The 23,236-nt window shown below is 47.9% G+C and overlaps 1 protein-coding gene across 7 annotated transcripts in view; it reads right to left on the bottom strand.

The window, feature by feature from the left end:
* LOC140385197 (neurocalcin-delta) overlaps nucleotides 1-23,236 on the bottom strand; it is a 382,792-nt gene that overhangs the window by 34,215 nt on the left and 325,341 nt on the right. For all 7 annotated transcript variants that reach the window (XM_072467086.1, XM_072467085.1, XM_072467089.1 and 4 more), the window contains one exon: nucleotides 18,881-19,279. In XM_072467086.1, the coding sequence (XP_072323187.1) occupies nucleotides 18,881-19,258 (378 nt within the window). In that variant the 5' untranslated portion in view covers nucleotides 19,259-19,279. The remainder of the gene's footprint in view (nucleotides 1-18,880; nucleotides 19,280-23,236) is intronic.

Raw genomic sequence — 23,236 nt, 5'->3', positions numbered from 1 at the left:
CAGGTAGGGAATATACAGTGAATGGTAGAACCCTCAAGAGTATTGAAAGTCAAAGAGATCTAGGAGTACAGGTCCACAGGTCATTGAAAGGGGCAACACAGGTGGAGAAGGTAGTCAAGAAGGCATACGGCATGCTGGCCTTCATTGGCCGGGGCATTGAGTATAAGAATTGGCAAGTCATGTTGCAGCTGTATAGAACCTTAGTTAGGCCACACTTGGAGTATAGTGTTCAATTCTGGTCGCCACACTACCAGAAGGATGTGGAGGCTTTAGAGAGGGTGCAGAAGAGATTTACCAGAATGTTGCCTGGTATGGAGGGCATAAGCTATGAGGAGCGGTTGAATAAACTCGGTTTGTTCTCACTGGAACGAAGGAGGTTGAGGGGCGACCTGATAGAGGTATACAAACTTATGAGGGGCATAGACAGAGTGGATAGTCAGAGGCTTTTCCCCAGGGTAGAGGGGTCAATTACTAGGGGGCATAGGTTTAAGGTGAGAGGGGCAAGGTTTAGAGTAGATGTACGAGGCACGTTTTTTACGCAGAGGGTAGTGGGTACCTGGAACTCGCTACCGGAGGAGGTAGTGGAAGCAGGGACGATAGGGACATTTAAGGGGCATCTTGACAAATATATGAATAGGATGGGAATAGAAGGATACGGACCCAGGAAGGGTAGAAGATTGTAGTTTAGTCGGGCAGTATGGTCGGCACGGGCTTGGAGGGCCGAAGGGCCTGTTCCTGTGCTGTATATTTCTTTGTTCTTTGTTGTTCTTTAATGGTCGCATTCCAAGCATTGTTTGGCATCTTTGAATTTGTCTATATATGTGTTTCTGGAACATACCTCTTCATTCACCTGAGGAAGGAGCAGCGCTCCGAAAGCTAGTGACATCGAAACAAACCTGTTGGACTTTAACCTGGTGTTGTAAGACTTCGTACTGTGCTCACCCCAGTCCAACGCCGGCATCTCCACATCTTAAAAAACATGGCCGGGGTTTCCTGGCCTGGGTTCACTCCGTCTCCGCTGACGGGGAGGACTGAGAATTTGGCGCTCAGCCGAAAATTCCATTCATTGAGAACGGAGAATGCCGCCGACGGGACTAAACGGAGAATCCCTCCCATTATCTCTTTGACCACGCCTCTGATCGATTTTCTCCTCAAGTGGCCCAGCAAAAATTCAGCTTTTCTCCGACAGCGGAAACTGCTGCGCTAATGGATTAACATTAACACGGGGGGTAGAAATAGCAAACTAAATGCTTCACTCAAAGTTTGTTTGTAACTTGGGACAAGATCTGCACTGAAACCCTGAATCCTAAATTGAGTTTTACTTTTCTAGACTGCAGATGGCGCTATGTCTGTGCTTTGTTATGTGTCGGTGGTATTCTATTACACTGTCCCATATCCTTAAATCACATAGGATATACCATATAGAATTAGGCCCAGCCAGCCCACGTTGGTGTTTATGCTCCAGTCGAGCCTCCTGCTTTCTCTTTTTTTTTATTTTAAAATTAAAAATAAATAAATTTAGAGTACCCAATTCATTTATTCCAATTAAGGGGCAATTTAGCGTGTTCAGTCCACCTACCCTGCACATCTTTGGGTTGTGGGGGCGAAACCCATGCAAACACAGGGAGAATGTGCAAACTCCACACCGACAGTGACTCAGAGCCAGGATCGAACCTGGGACCTCGGCGCCATGAGGCAGCAATGCTAACCACTGCGCCACCTACATATGCATTCTCTTCTCCCTCAAATGCTTGTCTAGTTTCCCTTTAAATGCATCCATACTGCTCACTCCAGCCACTCCCTGTGGGAGCGAGTTCCACATTCTCACCATTCTTTGAGTGAAGTACTTTCTTCTGAATTCCCGACTTGGATCTCGTGGTGCCTATCCTATTCTGAAGGCCTCTGGTTTTGCTTTTCCTCACTGGAGGAAGCTGCACCCACTCTCGACCTTCATATTTTTAAAGGTCTCCAGCCCTCAGCTGTCTTTTCTCACTAGAGATGAGATCCAGTTGGTCAATCCTTGCGTGCACCCACTCATTTCTGGCACCACCCTTGTAAATCTTCTCAGCACTTACTCCAGTGCTTCTATATCCTTTGTATAATTTGGCAATCAGAGCTGCACGCAAGGTTCGATACAGGTTTATTTAGAGTTACGTCTCTACTTGTCAATTCTGTCCCTCCAAATATAAAATCAAATGCTTGGTTGGCTTACAAAGAACAATACGGCACAGGAACAGGCCCTTCGGTGCTCTAAGCCTGCGCCCACCATGGTATCTGCCTAAACTAAAACTGTATGCACTTACGGAGTCCGTATCTTTCCATTCCCACCCTATTATATTTGTCGAGATGCCCATAAATGCTGCTCTTGTATCTGCTCCCACCACCTCCCCAGGCAGCACGTTCCATATATTTACCACCTTCTGTGTAAAAAACTTGCCTCGCGCATCTGTTCTAAACTTTTCCCCACGCACTTTAAACCCCTGTCCCCTTGTGGCCATGCTCACCTTCAGCGACTAATGTATTTGAGATCCCTCGTGCTCCTCTATCCCATCGAGACTTGCACCTTCCAAGTAATAAGCGACCTCGCTAGTCTCCCTCCCAAAATGTGCTGCCTCACATTTATCCGTGTTGAACGTAATTAGTCAATTATTTTCCATTATGCAAATATATTCATGTCCGCCTGTAATTTGTTGCAGTCCTCCTCTGTGTTTGACTAACCTGTCCAACTTGGCGTCATCTGGAAATTTAGAAATTGTTGTTTTTGATTCCGAAGTCAGAATTTACTGTAAATTGTGAACGGCAGGGATCCTTGTGGAAAACTGCTTGCCTCCTTTTGCCTCTCTGCAAAAGTACCCTTTACTCCCACTCAATGCCTTCTGTCTTGAAGTCAGCTGGCAATCCATTCTGCTACTTGTTCTCTGGCCTGTGATGATCCTTGGCCAGACCCCAAGTTTGTTGGTGAGGTCTGGTTTGGGACCAATAATGTCTTGTTTAAAGTAGATAATGTGTGAGATTCAAGACACTTACTCAGTGAATCAAGGCACAAGATTCCATGGGTTACGAACAAATCAAAGTAAGCTTTTGATTTTGACGAGTTCAGAAAGATAAAACAATTTGTAATGCCTACCTTATATTTTAACATTCAGGGTAAACATAAGGGCCGTGATTCTCCATTTCAGAGACTAAGGGCGGGATTCTCCATTGCCCAACGCCAATATCGTAATCGGCGAGCGGGTGGAGAATCCACTCCGACGGGCAAATCGGGACCGGCGGCAATTTTGACGCGGGTCAGCCATGCTCCGCCCCCTCGGAAGTGGCGTAATCGTGTTGCGCGCCGCACGCCGTTGGCGCGTCATCGACAGGCCATGCTCTGCCCCCGAAGGGCCGAGTTCCCGACCGCGCGGGGAACGTGTGGTCTCAGTAGTCGGGAACCAGGGGCGTCATTCTCCGACCCCCCGCCGGGTCGGAGAATGGCCGTTGGCCGCCGCGAATCCCGCCCCCGCCGAAGTCTCCGGTACCGGAGATTGGGCGGGGGCGGGAATCGGGCCGCGCCTGTTGGCGGGACCCCCCGCTCAATTCTCCGGCCCGGATGGGCCGAAGTCCCGCCCAGAAATTGCCTGTCCCGCCGGCGTAAATCAAAGCTGGTATTTACCGGCGGGACCAGGCGGCGTGGGCGGGCTCCGGGGTCCTGGGGGGGGCGCGGGGCGATCTGACCACGGGGGGTGCCCCCACGGTGGCCTGGCCCGCGATCGGGGCCCACCGATCCGCGGGCGGGCCTGTGCCGTGGGGGCACTCTTTCCCTTCCGCCTCCGCCACGGCCTCCACCATGGCGGAGGAGGAAGTGACTCTCCCCACTGCGCATGCGCGGGAAACTGTCGGCGGCCGCTGACGCTCCCGCGCATGCGCCGCATTTCCGCGCCAGCTGGCGGGGCAACAAACACCATTTCCGCCAGCTGGCGGGGCAACAAACGCCATTTCCGCCAGCTGGCGGGGCGGAAATCCCTCCGGCGCCGGCCTAGCCCCTCAATGTTGGGGCTCGGCCCCCAAAGATGCGGAGCATTCCGCACCTTTGGGCCGGTGCGATGCCCGTCTGATTGGCGCCGTTTTTGGCGCCAGTCGGCGGACATCGCGCCGTTGGGGGAGAATTTCGCCCTGGTGTGGCGGCTGCGGACTGTGTCCAGCGCTGCCACACTTGGCTGGGGGGGGCTTCCACGGGGGCTGGGGGAACTGTTGGGGGGTGGCCAGGGGGTGCCCTGTGGGGTCGCGGACGGTGAGTTGGGTCCGTGCATGGCCAGCGCCTTGTTGTACGGCGTAAACGGTGCAGGTCATCAGCCGTGCGCATGAGCGGCCAGGCTCCCAACCAGCGTCTTTGCCACAGGAGCCGGGAGTTTCACCCGGCTCCGCTGCTAGCCCCTCACCGGTCCCGGAATCGGTGAGGGTTCGCTGCCGAATATTCGGGTCGTAAAACGCCCGGGAATTCTCCGTTTGAGCCGGCACTTAGCCACATGTTACCTCATCAATACATTAAATAAAGTTAGTCCATTACAATTTGTCCTGAACAGCTTTACACTGCCTTTCCTTCATTACTGGTACTCCATGCTTTCCAAAGTGACCATTCATTTTCTCCCAGACTGTTGTTTCTTAAAAAAAACTAACATTTACTGGCGAGCCGGTAATTGGCAGATTTAACCTCTTTACTCTTTTGAGCAAGGGAATAACATTTGTAATCCTCCAATCCCCTGGCACCACCCAGTACTCTGAGGAAGATTGGAAGATGGCAGCCAAAAGGGGCAAAAACCTAGGGCTAAATTTTCTGGGGTTGTCTGCTGGTTGGAGACCGGGCTATCTCCCCCTGGAAGGCCCGCTTGTGTTAAGTGCCATGCAGGCATTTAAGTGGGCACCCTGCTGGGCCTTCCCCGGATCAAGGACCCTGGGACAGAGATCCCACCTATTGAGAGATATTGGCCAATCAGAGGCCAGCAGCTCATTTGAGTGGCCGTGCCACTGAGAGGCCTTAGCTCCTGCTGGAATGGCAACCACTGGAAGCCCAGGCTCAAGGCATTACCCAGGCCACAGGTAAGTGATGTCAGGAAGAGTTTTGGGTGGGAGTTGTCGGGAGAGGGTTGTAAGTGCAGCAAAATCAGGGGGCGGGCCTCTGCCAGCAGCCCCCTTCCTGATGTCGTTTTCCTCAATTGTAATAATGATCATCATAATCTTCATTAGTGTCGCAAGTAGGCTTACATTAACACTGCAATGATGTTAGTGTGAAAATCCCCTAGCCGCCACACTCCGGTGCCTGTTCGGGTACACAGAGGGAGAATTCAGAATGTCCAATTCACCTAACAAGTGGGACTTGTGGGAGGAAACAGGAGCGCCCGGAGGAAACCCACGCAGACACGGGGAGAACGAGCAAGACTCCGCACTGACTGTGACCCAAGCCAGGAATCAAACCTGGGACGCAGTGCTAACCACTGTGCTACCATGCCGCACTGAGGCACTGATGACCTTTGAAGAAGGAATTCTCTCCGGGAGGCTACAAGTAGGTTGCCCAGTTTTGCCTATAATGCACACCGCATGTCATTAATACCAGCAACGGTGGGATGAGACACTTAAGTGGTCATTAATTGTCCCCTTAAGGGCCTCAATTGGCGGCTGGGCGTAGTGGCGAACCACAGGCCTTCCTCCCTCTGATGTAACTCTGACATTGATGGGAAGGCAGGGATGTCACCATCCTGCTTAATTAAATGTCCCTCCTGTTTCCAAACACACCACATGAGAGGTAGAAACATTTTACCCTCAGTGTTTCTGCCACAGTGTAAACCTTGCATGGATTTACTCTCAGGCAAAGGTGTGAACAGCATATTGGGCCAGCAACCAGTGCAAAAAGAAGACTGCTATGCTGCCTGTAGCACCAGACGGGGAAACTCACCGGGGCCCAATAATCAGGTTTTCACCTCTCAACAGAAATGACCTCAGCTCCATGCTAACGCTTTCAAAACATCTGTGACCACAATTCCTCACCGAGTAAGAATCTAGCGGTACCACAGAATCCATTCTTTCTTGTTTTCATCCATGGTTAAACAGGATAAGCCACAGAAAACAGAGCCAAACAAAGTGAGAAATTACAGTACCGGGGGGGGGGGGGGGGGGGGGGGGGGGGGGATTGGATCGCGATTTGGAAGCACTTACACGTCAGTGTTTATACAACAGTCCTTCTGGGAAAGGAAATGCTTTGTTTCTCAGCTGCTCACACAAGTTGCAAACTGAGTCAATGCATGCTGTCAACCCTTAAAGCAATAGCGCCACTGTGATTCTGTACAGACTATGATGATATTGGTGATTTTATTACGATCACGGACCAGATCCCAACAGTTGCTGTGATACTGGACAGCGACACCAATATTTTATTTGAATTTGTAAGTCTGGAGGAAAGGATACCTCACTCCAGGAGTGAATCCGGGCACAAATAGGGAAGCGGTATATTGAAACAAACTTTATTACTAACACAGGATTAAAATAACTTTAACATCATACAACAAAATAGCTTACAATTACCTGTTAAACAATGCTCAACAATAAAATGAAACACTAAATCCTAACTGTGATCTTTTATCTCCACTCAAGCAAAACCCATCTCCGGTCAAAATCCACTCTTGAATACAGTTGCCAAACACAGGGTTACCTGCTCTACACTTGAATAGAGTTCCTTTAAAAAGACTGATTGGCGAGAGAGAGAAATCCGCTCAGGAAATAGCCTGTAGATTCTTGCCTGTCTCAGTTTAACCTGCCAGCCTTTGGCAAAAGGCTCCTGCCCCGTTCACAGCGGTTCAAGAAGGCAGCTCACCACCACCTTCTCAAGGGGAATTAGGAATGGGAAATATATGCTGGCCCAGCAAAGCCCACATCCCATGAATGAAAAATACATACAGTTGGAAAGCTGAGGACTGAACATGGACTGAATCATCCACACTGAAGTGTTCTAATAGTCAGCCAAGCCTGTCCTTTCAAGATCAGAATGATAAAATGTTGTGGGCCCAAGCCCTGAGCCTGCCACAAAGAACCGTCCAAATAGAAAAAAAGAGCGAGAATGAATGTGCCATGCGAACTATGGCACTTGTGCACCACCATGGAGATGTAAAAGCAAATCATTATATGACATGGAAATCTAGACCAGAATGACCAATGATAACATTTTCTGACATAACCAGGAAAGGGTGCAAAGGTGTCATAGATAATTCAAAATGTCCATATCCCCAGCATGGAACAGGATTCCGATGGACAGCTGGGAAGAATAATTGTTCTTGTTAAATTTTCAACCCACTTCAGAATAACCTGCTCATGAAATTGCGGTTGGAGGGGGGGGGGGGTTGTTGGATATGCCCCCATCACCTTGAGACATTTTACTTCAACAGAATGACCAACTGGTGATCTAAACTGTTGTTAAATAATGTTTGCCAGTGTTGCCTAATGGGGATTAGGTCCGTACTTTCAACCTGGAAAATCCCGAGTCATACCATTTCCTTAGCTCCCGCTCCCCACGAGCAGTGTCCGCCTACATTCTTTTCATGGCGTAGTGGTAGGGACTGGCTGTCAAAGGCAGGAAAAGAGACAGGAGGATGCTGAGATTAGGGCAAATAGACAAATTACCATTTGAATACCTCTCCTTTGTAAAAAAAAAATATATATATTTTTTTAAGAGTACCCAATTATTTTTTCTCCAATTAAGGGGCAATTTAGAGTGGCCAATCCACCTAACTTGCACATCTTTGGGTTTGGGGGGTGAAACCCACGCAGACATGGGGAGAATGTGCAAACTCCACATGGACAGTGACCCAGGACCGGGATTCGAACCCAGGTCCTCAGCGCCGCAGTCCCAGTGTTGAAAACCTCTCCTTTTAGGAGCTCATAAAACTGTCAATCAAAACGAAGGTCATAGTGCCCATGAAAGCTTTATCAACAACCTCTGCTATTCTGAAGCTATTAATTGGGTTTGGATCTCAGCCAAACATTCACAATAAGATTCCAAAGCCTAACTGTGTGAACAAAGACAAAGGCTGGATACATTAAAGGCTTTTGGAGCAGTGGAGCAGGAAGCCATTTGTTGCAGTACTTCAAAGGCTGAGCAGATTACTGGACTGACATGCAAACAAAATATTAAATTACAGGGGTAAATTAGCACATTCAAATCTGAACCTCAATACTCTTGAATGCAGAACAGTATTTTATCAACTGGATAAAATACTGTAACTTATCTGAACATTTTTCTACTTTTACAATGCCGGTCAATATAATGAAATATTTTCTAAACTAAATTCTATCATTAATCACTGTATTCAAACATATTTAACTGATTATATACTCATTATATTTTGATAACAGAAGATGTCTACACCTTTTCAACTTACCTTTCGAAAGGTCTCTGACACCAAACTAGGCTCCCTCCGTGGTTCACGACTTCTCTGAGTTACAGTGAACCATGTCTCCTGCCAAAACAGGCACCACTCTACGGAAATGGTGGCCGGTGTATGAATCTGAAATTCCCACCCCTACAATGGAGTAGACAGAGGGCAGGATTGCTGATGACGAGCTCACTACCCATACCCTCCTCCCGGGGCCATTAAAAAAATCCCACTTGATGGAAATGGGAGCAGGAGTCCTGGAATCGGGCCCCACCCACCATTTTTAAATCCCGCCCACCTCTGTTCTGGCATGAAAATCCAGCCCTTTGAAAATCCAGCTCATCTGATTCGACGCCATATTTAATTGGCCTGAAACCAATCTGAACCCAAAAATGGGGGACGGTGTGACTCATTACAATCCGAAAAGATTTTTCCCACTGATTTAATGAAATGAATGAAAATGAAAATCGGTTATTGTCACGAGTAGGCTTCAATGAAGTTACTGTGAAAAGCCCCTAGTCGCCACATTCCGGCGCCTGTTCGGGGAGGCTGGTACGGGAATATTAAATTAAAACCGGCTAAGGAAGTTGCAAAAGCGTTTTGTTAGGCACCAGCATCAGATATCTCCACCTTATCTCCACAATCTGTATTTGGATAGAGCCAAGGGCATCATTGCATTGCATTCATCTGCCAATTTGGAATGGAAGGGCTGGAAATTACTCTGACTGATTTGACTTAAGCCTGGATGAGATTTATAAGTTCTTAGTTAAGCCGCCACACACAGTACCCCATATGGAAGGAAAATGTGATGAATAATTTTTTGCCTTATTTAAACCGCACCTTCGTAGATGGAGCGGCATTGATGAAATACTCAAGGACGAACGTAACCATGACTATCCCTCACCCAGTTGGGACAGTCAGCAGAGGGGTGGTGAGAAGTGGAGTAAAAATGTACAACAGAAGAGATGAAGACCATCAGGAATGTACTAAAACAGCGAATATTACGTTGATAACAATCCTGTTTCTTACTGGATCGTTGGCAAAGCTGTGCACTCTAGCAAATGGAAATCAAAATACTTCACTGTACAAATACGTCACACAGAGCTGACTTACTTATAAGACACATTCGCTGCGCACTATTTAACATGGGAAATTAAAATATCCATCTGGCACAGACTGCAGCCTATGATTGTATGTTTTGATCTTAAGATCATAAGAGATAGGAGCAGGAGTAGGCCATTCAGCTCATCAAGTCGATCTTACCGTGACCTTAACTTCCTTTCTTATCTGTCCCCTTGACTCCCTTGTCAATCAACAATCAGTCCAACGCTGCCTTGAATATATTCAATGACCTAGTCCCCACTGCTCCCTGTGGAAGGGAATTCCAAAAACAAACGATCCTCAGAAAGAAGAAATTCCTCCTCATCTACACCATAAATGGGAGACACCTTGGGCGGGATTCTCCGCTACCCGGCGGGGCGGGGGGTTCTGGCGTAATGGAGTGGCGGGAACCACTCCGGCGTTGGGCCGCCCCAAAGGTGCGGAGGTCTCCGCACCTTTAGGGGCCAAGCCCTCACCTTGAGGGGCTCGGCCCGCGCCGGGGTGGTTTGTGCTCCACCGGCTGGCGGGTAAGGCCTTTGGCGCCACACCAGCCGGGGCCGAAAGGTCTTTGCCGGGCGACGCATGCACGGGAGTGTCAGCGGCTGCTGATGTCATCCCCGCGCATGCGCAGGGGAGGGGATCTCTTCCGCCTCTGCCATAGTGAAGACCATGGCGAAGGCGGAAGAAAAAGAGTGGGCCCTGATCGCGGGCCAGGCCACCGTGGGGGCACCCCCCGGGGCCAGATTGCGCCCCCCCTCCCCCCAGGACCCCGGAGTTCAAAAGGTGGTTTAATCCACGCTGGCGGGACAGGCATTCCAGCAGCGGGACTTTGGCCCATCGCGGGCCGGAGAATCGGCGGGGGTGGGCCCGCCGACCGGCGCCGCGCGATTCCCACCCCCGCCAAATCTCTGGTGGCGGAGACTTCGGGACACGGCGGGGGGCGGGATTCACACCGGCCCCCGGCGAATTCCCCGACCCGGCGGGGGGTCGGAGAATCCTGCCCCCTGTTTTAAAAATTATATCCCCTGGTTCGAGATTCCCCCACAAGAGGAAATATCCTCTCAGCATCAATCCTGACAAGCCCTCTTAGAATCTTCGGCTGGATTCTCTGTTCCTCAGATGAAGTGTTGACGCCTGGGCAGGATTCGTGGCTGAGTGTGAGGAGGAGATGGGGCCTGTGGCCCTAAGTTCACAATGGACAGTCAGTAGCGTGCGCAATTGCATGGCTGCCTTGCCGGCTGCGGCAATGGTTTTCCGTGCCAGTCCACCCCGGTCCCACAGCCCACCTCCTGACCATCCCCCAACCTTAGCAGAAGCCCCTTGGCCAGTGGCACGGCTGTCAGCAACATATAGCGATATTGGACATTTTTCACACCCCCTTTCTCTCCCACACAGCCACGGCGCTTGTTTCACGATTGTTAAGAGGACAAGTGAACCTCGCCGTCGGGAATTTGTCCCAGTGGAGGTGGAGAATCGTGGAGGCCCCGGAGAATACCGGGTCAGGCCATAGATGTTTACTGTATGTGCGGAGTGGAATGCAATGGCGCCGCTGTCAAGGCACTGGAGAATTGCGATTTGTTATGAAACCGGCGCCCACCACCATTTTGGCATCAAAACCGGTTCTCCGCCCAATCGCGTTTCCGATTCCAGTGTCGTCCCCTTATGTTTCAATAAGACTATTCTTCTAAACTCCAACGAGTAAAGAGTCAACCTTTCCTCATTAGAAACCCCTTCATCCCAGGAATCAGCTAAGTGGACCTGCTCTGAATTGTATCCTTCTTTAAGATGATCAAACTGTACACATTACTCCAGATGGGGTCACACTCATGTCCTGTAAAGTGTAACAAGACTCCCTACTTTTATACTCACAACCCCTTACAATGGAGACCAACATTCCATTTGCCTTCCTGACTCCCTGCTGTCCCTGCATGCTAACCTTTTAACTGTACTTTGGTCAAAGGTCTGTCTTTCCCTTAGTCTGACTGAGAAAATCTGTCTCTTAATCTTCTCTGCTCAGAAGATTTTTTTTTAAAATCATCTCACTGCATTCGTCACGAAGGCTGAAAAAGCAATTGTGTTGTGTGGTAATACCAGGTATTGCAGTACCTGAGAGGTGAAGACCATTGGCTAGACCAAGGGGTCTACCATTGGATAATGTACATAGCCCCACCCTGAGAGGCGGGGTATAAGAATCAATGCCGTCCCAGCAGCCTTCACTTTCTGTATCATTGCTGCTGGGTACAGTTCTATCTGATTAAAGCTGAATCGTTATGACTCCTCGTGGTCTCGAGAGTATTGATTGTGCATCATGTTCTGCTGATTATTCCACCAGCAGTGACCCCTCCCGCCACCACTGCCCCATCTACCACAGCGGATGACAAATGCAGCCAAGCCTTGGGAACATCACCAAGTCCAGGCTCCCATCCAAGCCACAGATATCCTGACTTGGAACTGCGTCACTATTCCTTTACTGTCACTGGGTCAAAATCCTGGAATTCTCTAAGAGCACCGTGGATGCACCTACATCAGATGACTGCAGCAGTTTGAGGCGGTGGCTCATCTCAGTCAATATATGATTAATCACAGTGTATGGCAATGATCTTGTTAAGTGAATTGCTTGTTTAACATGTGACATTGATTATCCTAGCGATATAGGCAGCTGGAACATTTTGGGGTGTTCTTGTGGGTTAGTTGCGACGAGGAAGTGTCTTACCATAAACCAGCTTGAACCTAAAACCAACCAGACTGGATTGATTCTTCCACTGTAGCCCCTGATTGTGAGAGTAACAACCACCATCTTCTCGAGGGCAATTAGGGATGGGCAGTCAATACTGGATGTTTCACATCCCGTGTAAGAACAAATAAAAAAGTGAATTTAAGCAACTCAAATTCAGTGGATTGAACTGTAGATAACAGTCAGGTAAGGCCCCGGGATCGAACAGCTACCCAGTGGAATTTTACAAAACGTTCCCTGGGATGCTGGGCCCGCTGCTGGTGAGGGCGTTTAATGAGGCAGGGGAGCGGGGTGTCCTTCCCCCAACAATGTCACAGGCCTCGATCTCACTGATCATGAAGCGGGAGAAGGACCCAAAGCCATGCGGATCAAACAGGCCAATCTCCCTATTGAATGTCGATGACAAACTGTTGGCCAAAATCTTGGCCTCAAGGATAGAAGATTGTGTCCCGGATGTGATAGGGGGAGACCAGACAGGGCAGCATGGTAGCACAGTGGTTAGCACAGTTGTTTCACAGCTCCAGGTCCCAGGTTCGATTCCCGGCTTCGGTCACTGTCTGTGCAGAGTCTGCACATTCTCCCCGTGTCTGCCTGGGTTTCCTCCGGATGCTCCGGTTTCCTCCCATAGTCCAAAGGCGTGCAGGTTAGGTGGATTGGCCATGTGTCCAAAAAGCTTAAGTGGGGTTATGGGGATAGGGTGGAGGTGTGGGATATGGTGGAGGTGTGGGTTTGGGTAGGGAGCTCTTACCAAGGGCCAGTGCAGACTTGATGGGCCGAATGGCCTCCTTCAGCACTGTAAATTCAATGATCTGGTAAAGGGCAGGCAGCTAACGGGCAACGTTAGAAGGCTCTTAAATGTGATCATGATGCCCTCAGAGGGAAGGGAGGTGGAGGTAGTGGTCGCGATGGACACAGAAAAGGTCTTAGACCGGGCGGAGTGTAACTATTTGTGGGAGGTGTTGGGAGGGTTTGGGTTTGGGCGGGGCTTCATTGATTGGGTTCAGTTGTTGTACCAGGCTCCGGTGGCGAGTGTACGAATGAATCGGCTGACGTCGGGCCCTCTCCCCACTGCTGTTTGCTTTGCCCATAGAGCCACTGGCGATGGCACTAAGAGCATCAAGGGACTGGAAGGGGTTGGTCCGGGTGGGGGGATAAAACACAGGGTGTCGCTATACGCTGACGCCCTGCTCCTGTAAATCTCCGGCCCGTTAGGGGGGGGATGGGGGAGATTATGCGGCTCTTAGGGGAATTTGGCCGGCTTTTGGGGTACAAATTGAATATGGGGAAAGTGAGATGTTTGCGATCCACGCGAGGGGACAGGAGAGGAGACTGGGAGAACTGTCATTCAGAGTGATGGGAGGGAGCTTCCGCTACTTGGGAATCCAGGTGGCACGGGAATGGGAGCGGTTTCATAAATTAAATTTGACCCGGCTAGTGGAACAAATAAAGGAGGGCTTTTGAAGGTGGGACATGCTCCCGCTCTCAATGACGGGGAGGGTACAGACCGCGAAAATGACGGTCCTCCAAGATTTCTGTTTGTTTTCCAGTGCCTCCCCATCTTTATCCCAAAGGCCTTTTTTAAACGGGTAAATAAGGTGATTTCTGGTTTTGTGTGGGTGGGAAAAACCCCGCGAGTGAAGAAAGTGTTGCTGGAGCGTGGCTGGGGAGGGGGGGGTGGGGGCACCTCTGCCGTTCTCGACGGCCAATACTCCACAAGCCCGGTGGTAGTGGCGACCCTGAGGGCAGTGGAGGAAGCATATGAGAGGAGAGGGAGCATCAGTCTGGACTCCAATTTGTAACAATCATCGGTTTGTTCCGGGGAGGCTGGATGGGGGGTTTTGGAGATGGCAGAGAGCAGGGATCGAGAGGATGGGAGATTTATTCATAGATGGGAGCTTTCCCTGTTTGGAGGATCTAGAGGAGAAATTTTGAATTGCCGGGTGGGAAGTGGGTTTAGATATCTGCAGTCACGGGATTTTTTACGAAGGCAGGTTTCAATCTTTCCGCTCCTACCGCCACGGGGGATACAGTACAGGGTAGTTTCTAGAATGGGGGTGGGAGAGAGGAAGGTCTAGGATATCTATAAAGATCTCATGGAATCAGAGGTAACTCAGATAGAGGGCAGCAGGGTAGCATTGTGGTTAGCACTATGGCTTCACAGCTCCAGGGTCCCAGGTTCGATTCCCGGCTGGGTCACTGTCTGTGCGGAGTCTGCATGTTTTCCCCTGTGTCTGCGTAGGTTTCCTCCGAGTGCTCCGGTTTCCTCCCACAAGTCCCGAAGACGTGCTGTTAGGTAATTTGGACATTCTGAATTCTCCCTCTGGCTACCTGAACAGGCGCCGGAATGTGGCGACTAGAGGATTTTCACAGTAACTTCATTGCAATGTAAGCCTACTTGTGACAATAAAGATTATTATTATTATTATTATTAGAGGAGCTGGGTGGGGGTGTGGGGGGGGGGGGGGGGGGGGGGGCGCGCGGGAGATTGAGGTGGGTCTGTGGGCGGATGCTTTGAGCAGAGTCAACACATCCTCATCATGTGCCAGGCTCAGCCTGATACAATTCAAGGTCGTTCACCAGGCGCACAAGACTGTCGCCCCCAAGTTTTTTGCGATAGAGGACAGGTGTGTGAGGTGTGCGGGAGGGCCAGCAAACCATGTCCATATGTTCTGGGCATGTCCGAAGCTTCGGGGACTCTGGCAGGGATTTGCAGAGGTCATGTCCCTGGTGTTAAAAGCAAGGGTGGTGCCGAGTCCAGAGGTGGCGATTTTTGGAGTGTCGGAAGACCCGGGAGTCCAGGGGGCGAGAGAAGCTGACGTCTTGGCCTTTGCCTTCTTGGTAGCCCGGAGGCGGATATTGCTAGTGTGGAGGGACTCAAAGCCCCCGAAATCAGAGTTCTGGGTTAGCGAGATGGACGGGTTTCTCAGACTTGAGAAAATTAAGTTCGCCTTAAGAGGGTCAACGCTAGGGTTCGTCCGGAGGTGGCAGCCGTTTGTCGACTTCTGTGGGGAATACTAAATGTCAGCAGAGGCAATAAGAAAAAGGGGGGGGGTGGCGTAGTGGGGGGGAGGAGTTAGGTTATTTTCGGTTTGGTTAAGTGGGTTTTGTTCGGAATGGAGATAGTTTATGCACTATGTTTATATCTGTATTTTGACTGTTTACTGTTATTATTATAAAATTCTAAATACCTTAATAAAATGTATTACAAACAAAATTTAGCACCAGCAATTTCCTCAGGACGTCTTCACCCCTGTGACTTTAGTGATTATAACAGTTTACACAGTCCGTAACAAGGAAATTCCTGATTAATGACACTTGTGTTGGTTTTTACAGAGGTGAAGGTTGGACAGTGTTTCTTGTATTGCGGGAGTGTGGTGAATGTATTACGGCAACCATTCACCACTGTATTGCATTGTACTATGTTGATGCCCTTGTGGGCTCCACCTATGGACCATGGTATTGTATTACATCGCATTGTATCATGTTGGTGCCCTTGTGGGCTCCGCCCCTGGATCCGACCCTCGGGGGAGGTATATAGATCTGCTGCCCTGCAGGCGGCTCTCAGTGCAGAGCAGTCGCAGGCAGGCACAGTTCTAGTTGATTAAAGCCAATGTTCACTTCAACTCTCCGTCTCGTATGAATTGATGGTCGCATCAGGGAGGCACCAAGCTTTTCTCTTCTCATTATTTTTAAAATCTGCAAATGAAAAATCTGAATTTGTACATCACGCTTCCATAAGAGTTCTCTTTCTCACCCACTGAAAATGTGCCGAAAGATTGTGGCAAAACCCCCAGGAAGCCCGAGTGAGAGGGATGTGTGAGCTGCCAGCACCCGAAGGTAAATGGCCTCCCCAGCCTTGTGTGTGTGTGTGGGCCTGAAAGATTGGAGTGCTCCACCCAGTTCCTCTGCCTCCCCCAATTCCAGCCATCAGTCTCCTCATATCCCCAGACTTCCCAATTGCCAACTCCCCCACCACGACCACCACCATGCCATCCACTACCCCAATTAGGTTGTGCTAGGCCGGAAACAGAACAAAAACATGCAAATAGAATCTGGCTACTAATAATGGCCCCAACCAGCTTCTGCAAAGCTTGGGGCTATAGAGTCAGTCGTGAGGAACCTGAAGGAATATCTATCTGTACCATGCAGTGAGGGTGTGACACAGGCCATCTATCGAATTAAGTTCCATCGGTTATGCCCTGACAATGAGCCTCAGCTTGAAGTTCAAAACAGCCCATCCCCCAAAGGTAACTGCGGAATTTTTAATTTTATTTTACACCGTGTGGGTGAAGATCACCTGATGAAAAATGGATGACAGCGAACCGACTGCTTGTTTTACACACTCTGCCCACTTCTCTTTCCTGGAGAAAATTGAGGCGGTGAATTCACAATTGTCCATTCTTCAGCCGGCCAAAAGAACTAAAATGAATCCCCACCCTAGCCTATCTTGCCTGCTGTTCATCTTTCACCTGTGCCTTTGCTGTATTTTCTGGATATTATTCACACACAGTCTACAGACATATTTCCAGCCTAGAAAATGTGCTTCAATGCCTGCGTGAAACCTGAACTCGAGAGGCGAGGGTTCAACCTACTGAAAAATGCAGATACTCCACAACTAAGGTCGGGTAAATCTCCTGTCATTTTTCTTTCCCAATTTCATTCTGCCGTCACTCCGAGTGCAGTCTTCAGTAGGCAAACAAAAGATAATGCACAATCAAAGCGCACAATATTCTTTCTACAGGGGCTATACATTCGTGAATTTTAGGAGCACTCCGATGTCCTGAAAACTCAACACCCGTTTTAATTCTCTCGCGTTACCTCCACAGCAATGACTGGGAGGTGGATCTTTTTCAATGATTTGTCGTTCCTGAAATAACCAAATGAAATCCTATATTTTTTGGTCACATAAAAGTCTGAATATGTTAAGTAGATTTTGTTTTTAGGCATATTTTGAATAAGAAGCCGTACCCTTGGGGGCGGCGCGGTGGCACAGTGGTTGGCACTGCTGCCCCACAGCGCAAGGACCGGGGTTCAATTCCAGCCTTGGGTGACTGTGTGGAGTCTGCACGTCCTCCCCGTGTGTGCGTGGGTTTCCTCCGGGTGCTCCGGTTTCCTCCCACAGTCCAAAGATGTGCAGGTTAGGTGGATTGGGCCTGATCAATTGCCCCTTAGTGTCCAAAAATGTGCAGGTTAGGTGGGGTTACTGATATGTGACAGGGGAGCGGGTCACGTGGGTTGGTGCTCTTTCAGAGGGTCAGTGCAGACTCGATGGGCCAAATGGCCTCCTTCTGCACTGTAGGGATTCTGTGGTTCTTACTGTTACCTATAAGTGAGACAGATGTTATAGTTATGCATTTATATTAGTAATATCTCACCCCCAAGAAGATTGGGTGAATTTCTGCAAGGTTCTCCTACTGTCCAATTCCAATTTCGGAATTCTGGAAAAACATCCCTCCCGAACAACAAACCTTTCGAGTTTCCATCGCTCTCCCACCAGTTACTGCAGAGGCACACCTCCACGGAAAACCAAACCACCAATTAACTCATTGGAACAACAGGATGAACTAGTCCTTTCAGGTTTAATCCCGTGTTGAAAATTGAAAAGAAAATAGCAATTATAGATGTTAAACAATTGCCTATAAAGAGGGAATGAGAAGAGATTACGACAACATATATTGTGTTCACCTCCCCTCACGCCATCAACACTGTGATGGCAATTTGGTAACTTCCTAGCACGGACCTAAAGTGAAGTCCCCTGGTTGCCATAGTTACTTTGCACACCGGTTTTCAGTGGTTTGTCACTACAGACCCCAGACAGGACGGCTGTAGTGAGCCTATTGGCCAAAGCCTAATAAATGTTGCTATGAGTCACGTAAATAATAAGCCTGTGTCAAAATGCACCAGTTTGGACCATGGGAACATCTCCTGACGTTTGTCACTGGAGCCTTTTGTTGCTTCATTTTTGAAATTGTGGCCTCTCAATAAGCAACTGTCCCCCTTTAGTTTAACGTTGTCATGGTATTAATGATAAAACGGCTCTTCAGACAAATCGAGAATGAAACAGAGAAAGTATTTATACCATGCCTGATTCTTCTGCGCACGGTGGCACAGTGGTTAGCACTGCTGCCTCACAGCACCAAGGACCCAAGTTCAATTCCAACCTTGGATGACTGTGTGGAGTCTGCACGTTCTCCCCGTGTCTTCCTGGGTTTCCTCCGGGTGCTCCAGTTACCTCCCAGAGTCCAAAGATGTGCAGTTTAGGTGGGGTTATGGGGATAGGGTGAGGGAATAGGCATAGTTAGGGTGCCCTTTCAGAGGGCCGGTGCAGACTCAATAGGCCAAATGTCCCCTTTCTGCACTGTAGGAATTGTACGATCTACGCAAAGCCCTCTCAAGGGCAAATGAATTTCCAAGTGATTCACATATCCTTAACAAACATGACACACAGTCCTAACTTAGCAAGAAATTCATACTTTTCAGGAATATTGAGCACAATACCGTGGGTATTTTAAGCTTACAGGGTCTAAACCCAGCTGATCACCATAACTGGGGACAGAAAACCACAAGAAAACCAAACAAAATCCAAATCTATAAAGGTTTAAACTGTATGTTACATCTAATAAAAGTCAAAGCATTAAAAGGTTACCTGAACGATCTCTAACATTTCTGACTTGCTGATATATCCATTTCCGTCCAGATCATACATGCTGAATGCCCACTTTAGCTTCTGCTCCAGTTTGCCTCTTGATGTAACACTTAGTGCAATGATAAACTCCCGGAAGTCTATTGTCCCATCTCCATTGGCATCAAAAGTGCGAAAAACGTGCTCAGCAAATTTAGAAGCGTCCCCGTAGGGAAAGAAGTTCCCGTATATTTTCTTGAATTCTTCCATTGATAAATTTCCACTGGGACAATCCCTGAGGAAGCCCTTGTACCACTCCTGGATCTCATGCTCCGTGAAGTCTGTGCTGTCCAGCAAATCCTGCATCACCTCAGGCCGTAGCTTGCTGTTTTGCTTCCCCATCTTGAACTCAAAGGCCTTCAGCTGCAGAACAATTCCAAAAGAACACTGATTTAAGCCAGAGTAAAGTGGGAGCCAGTCTAATCTGCCAAGGAAAACGGCATTCCTCATTAGCAACTGTACGATGTCAAAAGTTTATAAAAACATAATCTGAAATGCACGCTAGAAAAAGAAACAGAACATTTTCAGTATAAACAGTGGGTCAGTCAACAACTGAAGGATGAAAGTAAGTTAATATCCTGGCTGGAATCCATGATAAGAGGGCGGCACGGTGGCGCAGTGGTTAGCACTACTGCCTCACGGCGCCGAGCACCCGGGTTCGATCCCGGCCCCGGGTCACTGTGCGTGTGGAGTTTGCACGTTCTCCCAGTGTCTGCGTGGGGCTCACCCCTACAACCCAAAGGATGTGTGGGGTAGGTGGATTGGCCATGCCAAATTGTCCCTCAAGTAGAAAAATAAATAATTGGATACTCTAAATTCATATTTTAAAAAAAGGACTCCATGGCATGATCTTTATTTGCGAAACTTCTTAAGTATTCGCAAGAAGAGTTCATTCACAATCACTTTAAGATGGATGTCTTGCTAGATATTAAAGAGACACTGCATTAATGAGACAGGTTTGTCAAATCCTTTTCAGGCTATATTTAGCAAGTGAGCGCAACTAGAAGAAAGTTCATCATTATAATCACAGGAGAATCAAACACTTGTGACGTAATGATCTATTCCAATGCAGTTTATGTCGCCATAAAATTCAGGAGAATTTTTTAAAAAATTGTCACTTATTTTTCACAGAGATGTTTCAAAAGGCGTTCATTATCAACCACTGGAAATTTTAAATCTTCATATTGACTGGGACGATCAGATTGGCAAGATGAATTTGGAGAATGTTTTTGTGACAGTTTCCTGGACTAATACATTGCGGAACCAACTAGGGATAAAGCTATCTTCGATCAAATATTGTGAAGTGAAACCGGGTTAATTAGTAATGCCATAGCAAAAGATCCACTGGGAAATAGTGACCATAATACTATTGAATTCCATGTTAAGTTCGAAAGTGACATACTCAAATCACAAACAAGAATCTTAAAAATTAAACAATTACATACGAAGGAGAGAGAACTGGCTAAGATTAATTGGGTAAATAGGCTAAATGGCATAGCATGGATCAACAGTGGGAAACATTCAAAATGTTCAATATAAATGTATTTAGAACATAGAACGATACAGCGCAGTACAGGCCCTTCGGCCCACGATGTTGCACCGAAACAAAAGCCATCTAACCTACACTATGCCATTATCATCCATATGCTTATCCAATAAACTTTTAAATGCCCTCAATGTTGGCGAGTTCACTACTGTTGCAGGCAGGGCATTCCACGGCCTCACCACTCTTTGCATAAAGAACCTACCTCTGACCTCTGTCCTATATCTATGACCCCTCAGTTTAAAGCTATGTCCCCTTGTGCTAGCCATTTCCATCCGCGGGAGAAGGCTCTCACTGTCCACCCTATCTAACCCCCTGATCATTTTGTATGCCTCTATTAAGTCTCCTCTTAACCTTCTTCTCTCTAACGAAAACAACCTCAAGTCCATCAGCCTTTCCTCATAAGATTTTCCCTCCATACCAGGCAACATCCTGGTAAATCTCCTCTGCACCCGCTCCAAAGCTTCCACGTCCTTCCTATAATGCGGTGACCAGAACTGTACGCAATACTCCAAATGCGGCCGTACCAGAGTTCTGTACAGCTGCAACATGACCTCCTGACTCCGGAACTCAATCCCTCTACCAATAAAGGCCAACACTCCATAGGCCTTCTTCACAACCCTATCAGCCTGGGTGGTATTTGACAAACACAAACTCAGCAAGGAAGACCCATTGCTCAGGACATTAAGCACGGTAATCGATTAGATTCAGAGGCTTATAATCCTTCAAAGAGCAGTAGCCGATATGAGGATTGTGAATGTTTTTACAAACCAGAAAAGGGCAACCAAAAGGTGTCTAAAAAGGGGAAAAATTAAATTGAGGAAGCCAGGAATGTGAAAAAAAGATTGTAAGGGCTATTATAAGTATATAGAAAAGAAGCAAGTATCTAAAGTAAATGTTGGTCCCTTAGGCACAGAGACAGGAAAGATTAAGAGGGAGAGTGAGGAAATGGTAGACATTGACCAAATATTTTGTACCTGTCTTCACAGTAAAATGTAAAAGACACACCTTGCAAACTGTAAATAGAGAGTAACCTGGGCAGCACGGTGACGCAGTGGGTTAGCCCTGCTGCCACACGGCACTGAGGTCCCAGGTTCGATCCCGGCTCGGGGTCACTGTCCGTGTGGAGTTTGCACATTCTCCCCGTGATTGCGTGGGTTTCGCCCCCACAACCCAAAAGATGTGCAGGGTAGGTGGATTGAACACGCTAAATTGCCCCTTAATTGGAAAAAATTAATTGGGTACTCTAAATTTTTATAAAAATAGAGGGTAACCTACGGGCTAAAAAGATTAAGGAAATTAAGGCAATTAATATCAGCAGAGAAACTTCTCCCCGTCTCTCTCACTTCTCCCAGGGCTTTTGCGCCCTTTTTGAGTTTTCGCTTTTTGTGTAGGCCCAATGGGACCTCTGTCTCCAGCCCCAAGACCCATTGGTGAGGCGCATGGGCCTGATCAACGTACGGTTTTCTCTTATCTACCCTATTAGTTACATCCTCAAAGAACTCTAAATTTGGTAAACAGGATTTCCCTTTTGTAAAACTGTGGCCTGGATGTTCATCCACATGTGTTGGAAAAATTCCTGGCTCCACGAACCCAACCCTTAAAAATGGTTGCCTGTGTGTCGGATTTTCAGCCCAGCAGGGGGAGCTATATTCACACTCTTGACCAGTGCCTTGGAGATGGTGGACAGGCTTTTGGGGGAGTTGGGAGAGTTACCCGCCTCAGAATTTGCAGCCTCTGACCTGCTCTTGTCACCATGGTATTGATCCTTCCCATCTATCTTTCTTCGGTCCAAAGTGGCCTTTTTGCTTTGAACTCCGTCTGCCACAGTTTTGTCCACCTGCTTAACCTTTGTCCCTTTGCAACTTATTTGCTACACCAAGTCATTCTGGTTTTCAGTTATCAGTAGATATCTGATACATAATAACAGCTCTCTGTCATTTCCCCACAATCGATAGCCTATAATTTCCTCGTTTATCTCGCCCCCGCCCTCTTAAATTATGGAGTGAGGTTGGCCATGTCGTAATCGAAGGGCAGAACTCTGGAATCAAGATTTGGCAGACTGTGACTAACTCCCAACTCGTCATCTACTTCTTTTAATGACCTGAGCTGTAACCCTGAAGACTTACCAAAATCTCTTAAGTTACCCTATTACCATTTTTTAAAACTTGTATTGAATTAGTTAGCTCCTCTCCTTGACTTATTTTTAGCTCACTATGTATCCCTGGTACTTTATCCCCATTCTCTACTCTGTCGGCTGATAGCTGTCGTATTTAATAACGCTGTCCTTTGCTGATTTTGAATTATATTACTTAAGACTGCCATAAAGGCAGTTGCTCTGAAGCACCTTCTTTCTCTTAAATGTATGCTTTTTTTCAAAAGTTAGTCTTGCTCTAGACATCCATCACAATCTTTTCTTGTATTTCCATAGATATGCAAAGTAAATCCTCACCATGTATCATTAATCTGCTCCTTTAAAAAGCTTGGAATCAAATTTTCTACTGAGTTCAAAGTATCCTTTACTGTCGGGGGGAAAGAGCATTCTTACTGCGTGACAAGTGTCAAAGGCATTTGAGAAGTGATGTTTGAATAATTTGTTGCCATGTTAAGCAGAGACTATAATAATTATGCTGTAGATAGAGGCTGCAAGATCACATATTGCCTGCTGCCTCTAGAATCTCGACCATCAGGTCACACCGCCCACCTCATAGAGCGGGCAATGTATTAGATGAAAGAATCTGCCATATGTTGTATTACCCAGTAAACATTTTTAGGTA

Source organism: Scyliorhinus torazame, chromosome 11 (genome assembly GCF_047496885.1).
Source record: "Scyliorhinus torazame isolate Kashiwa2021f chromosome 11, sScyTor2.1, whole genome shotgun sequence".
NCBI classification, from domain to species: domain Eukaryota; kingdom Metazoa; phylum Chordata; class Chondrichthyes; order Carcharhiniformes; family Scyliorhinidae; genus Scyliorhinus; species Scyliorhinus torazame.
This window is presented reverse-complemented; position numbering and strand designations above follow the sequence as displayed.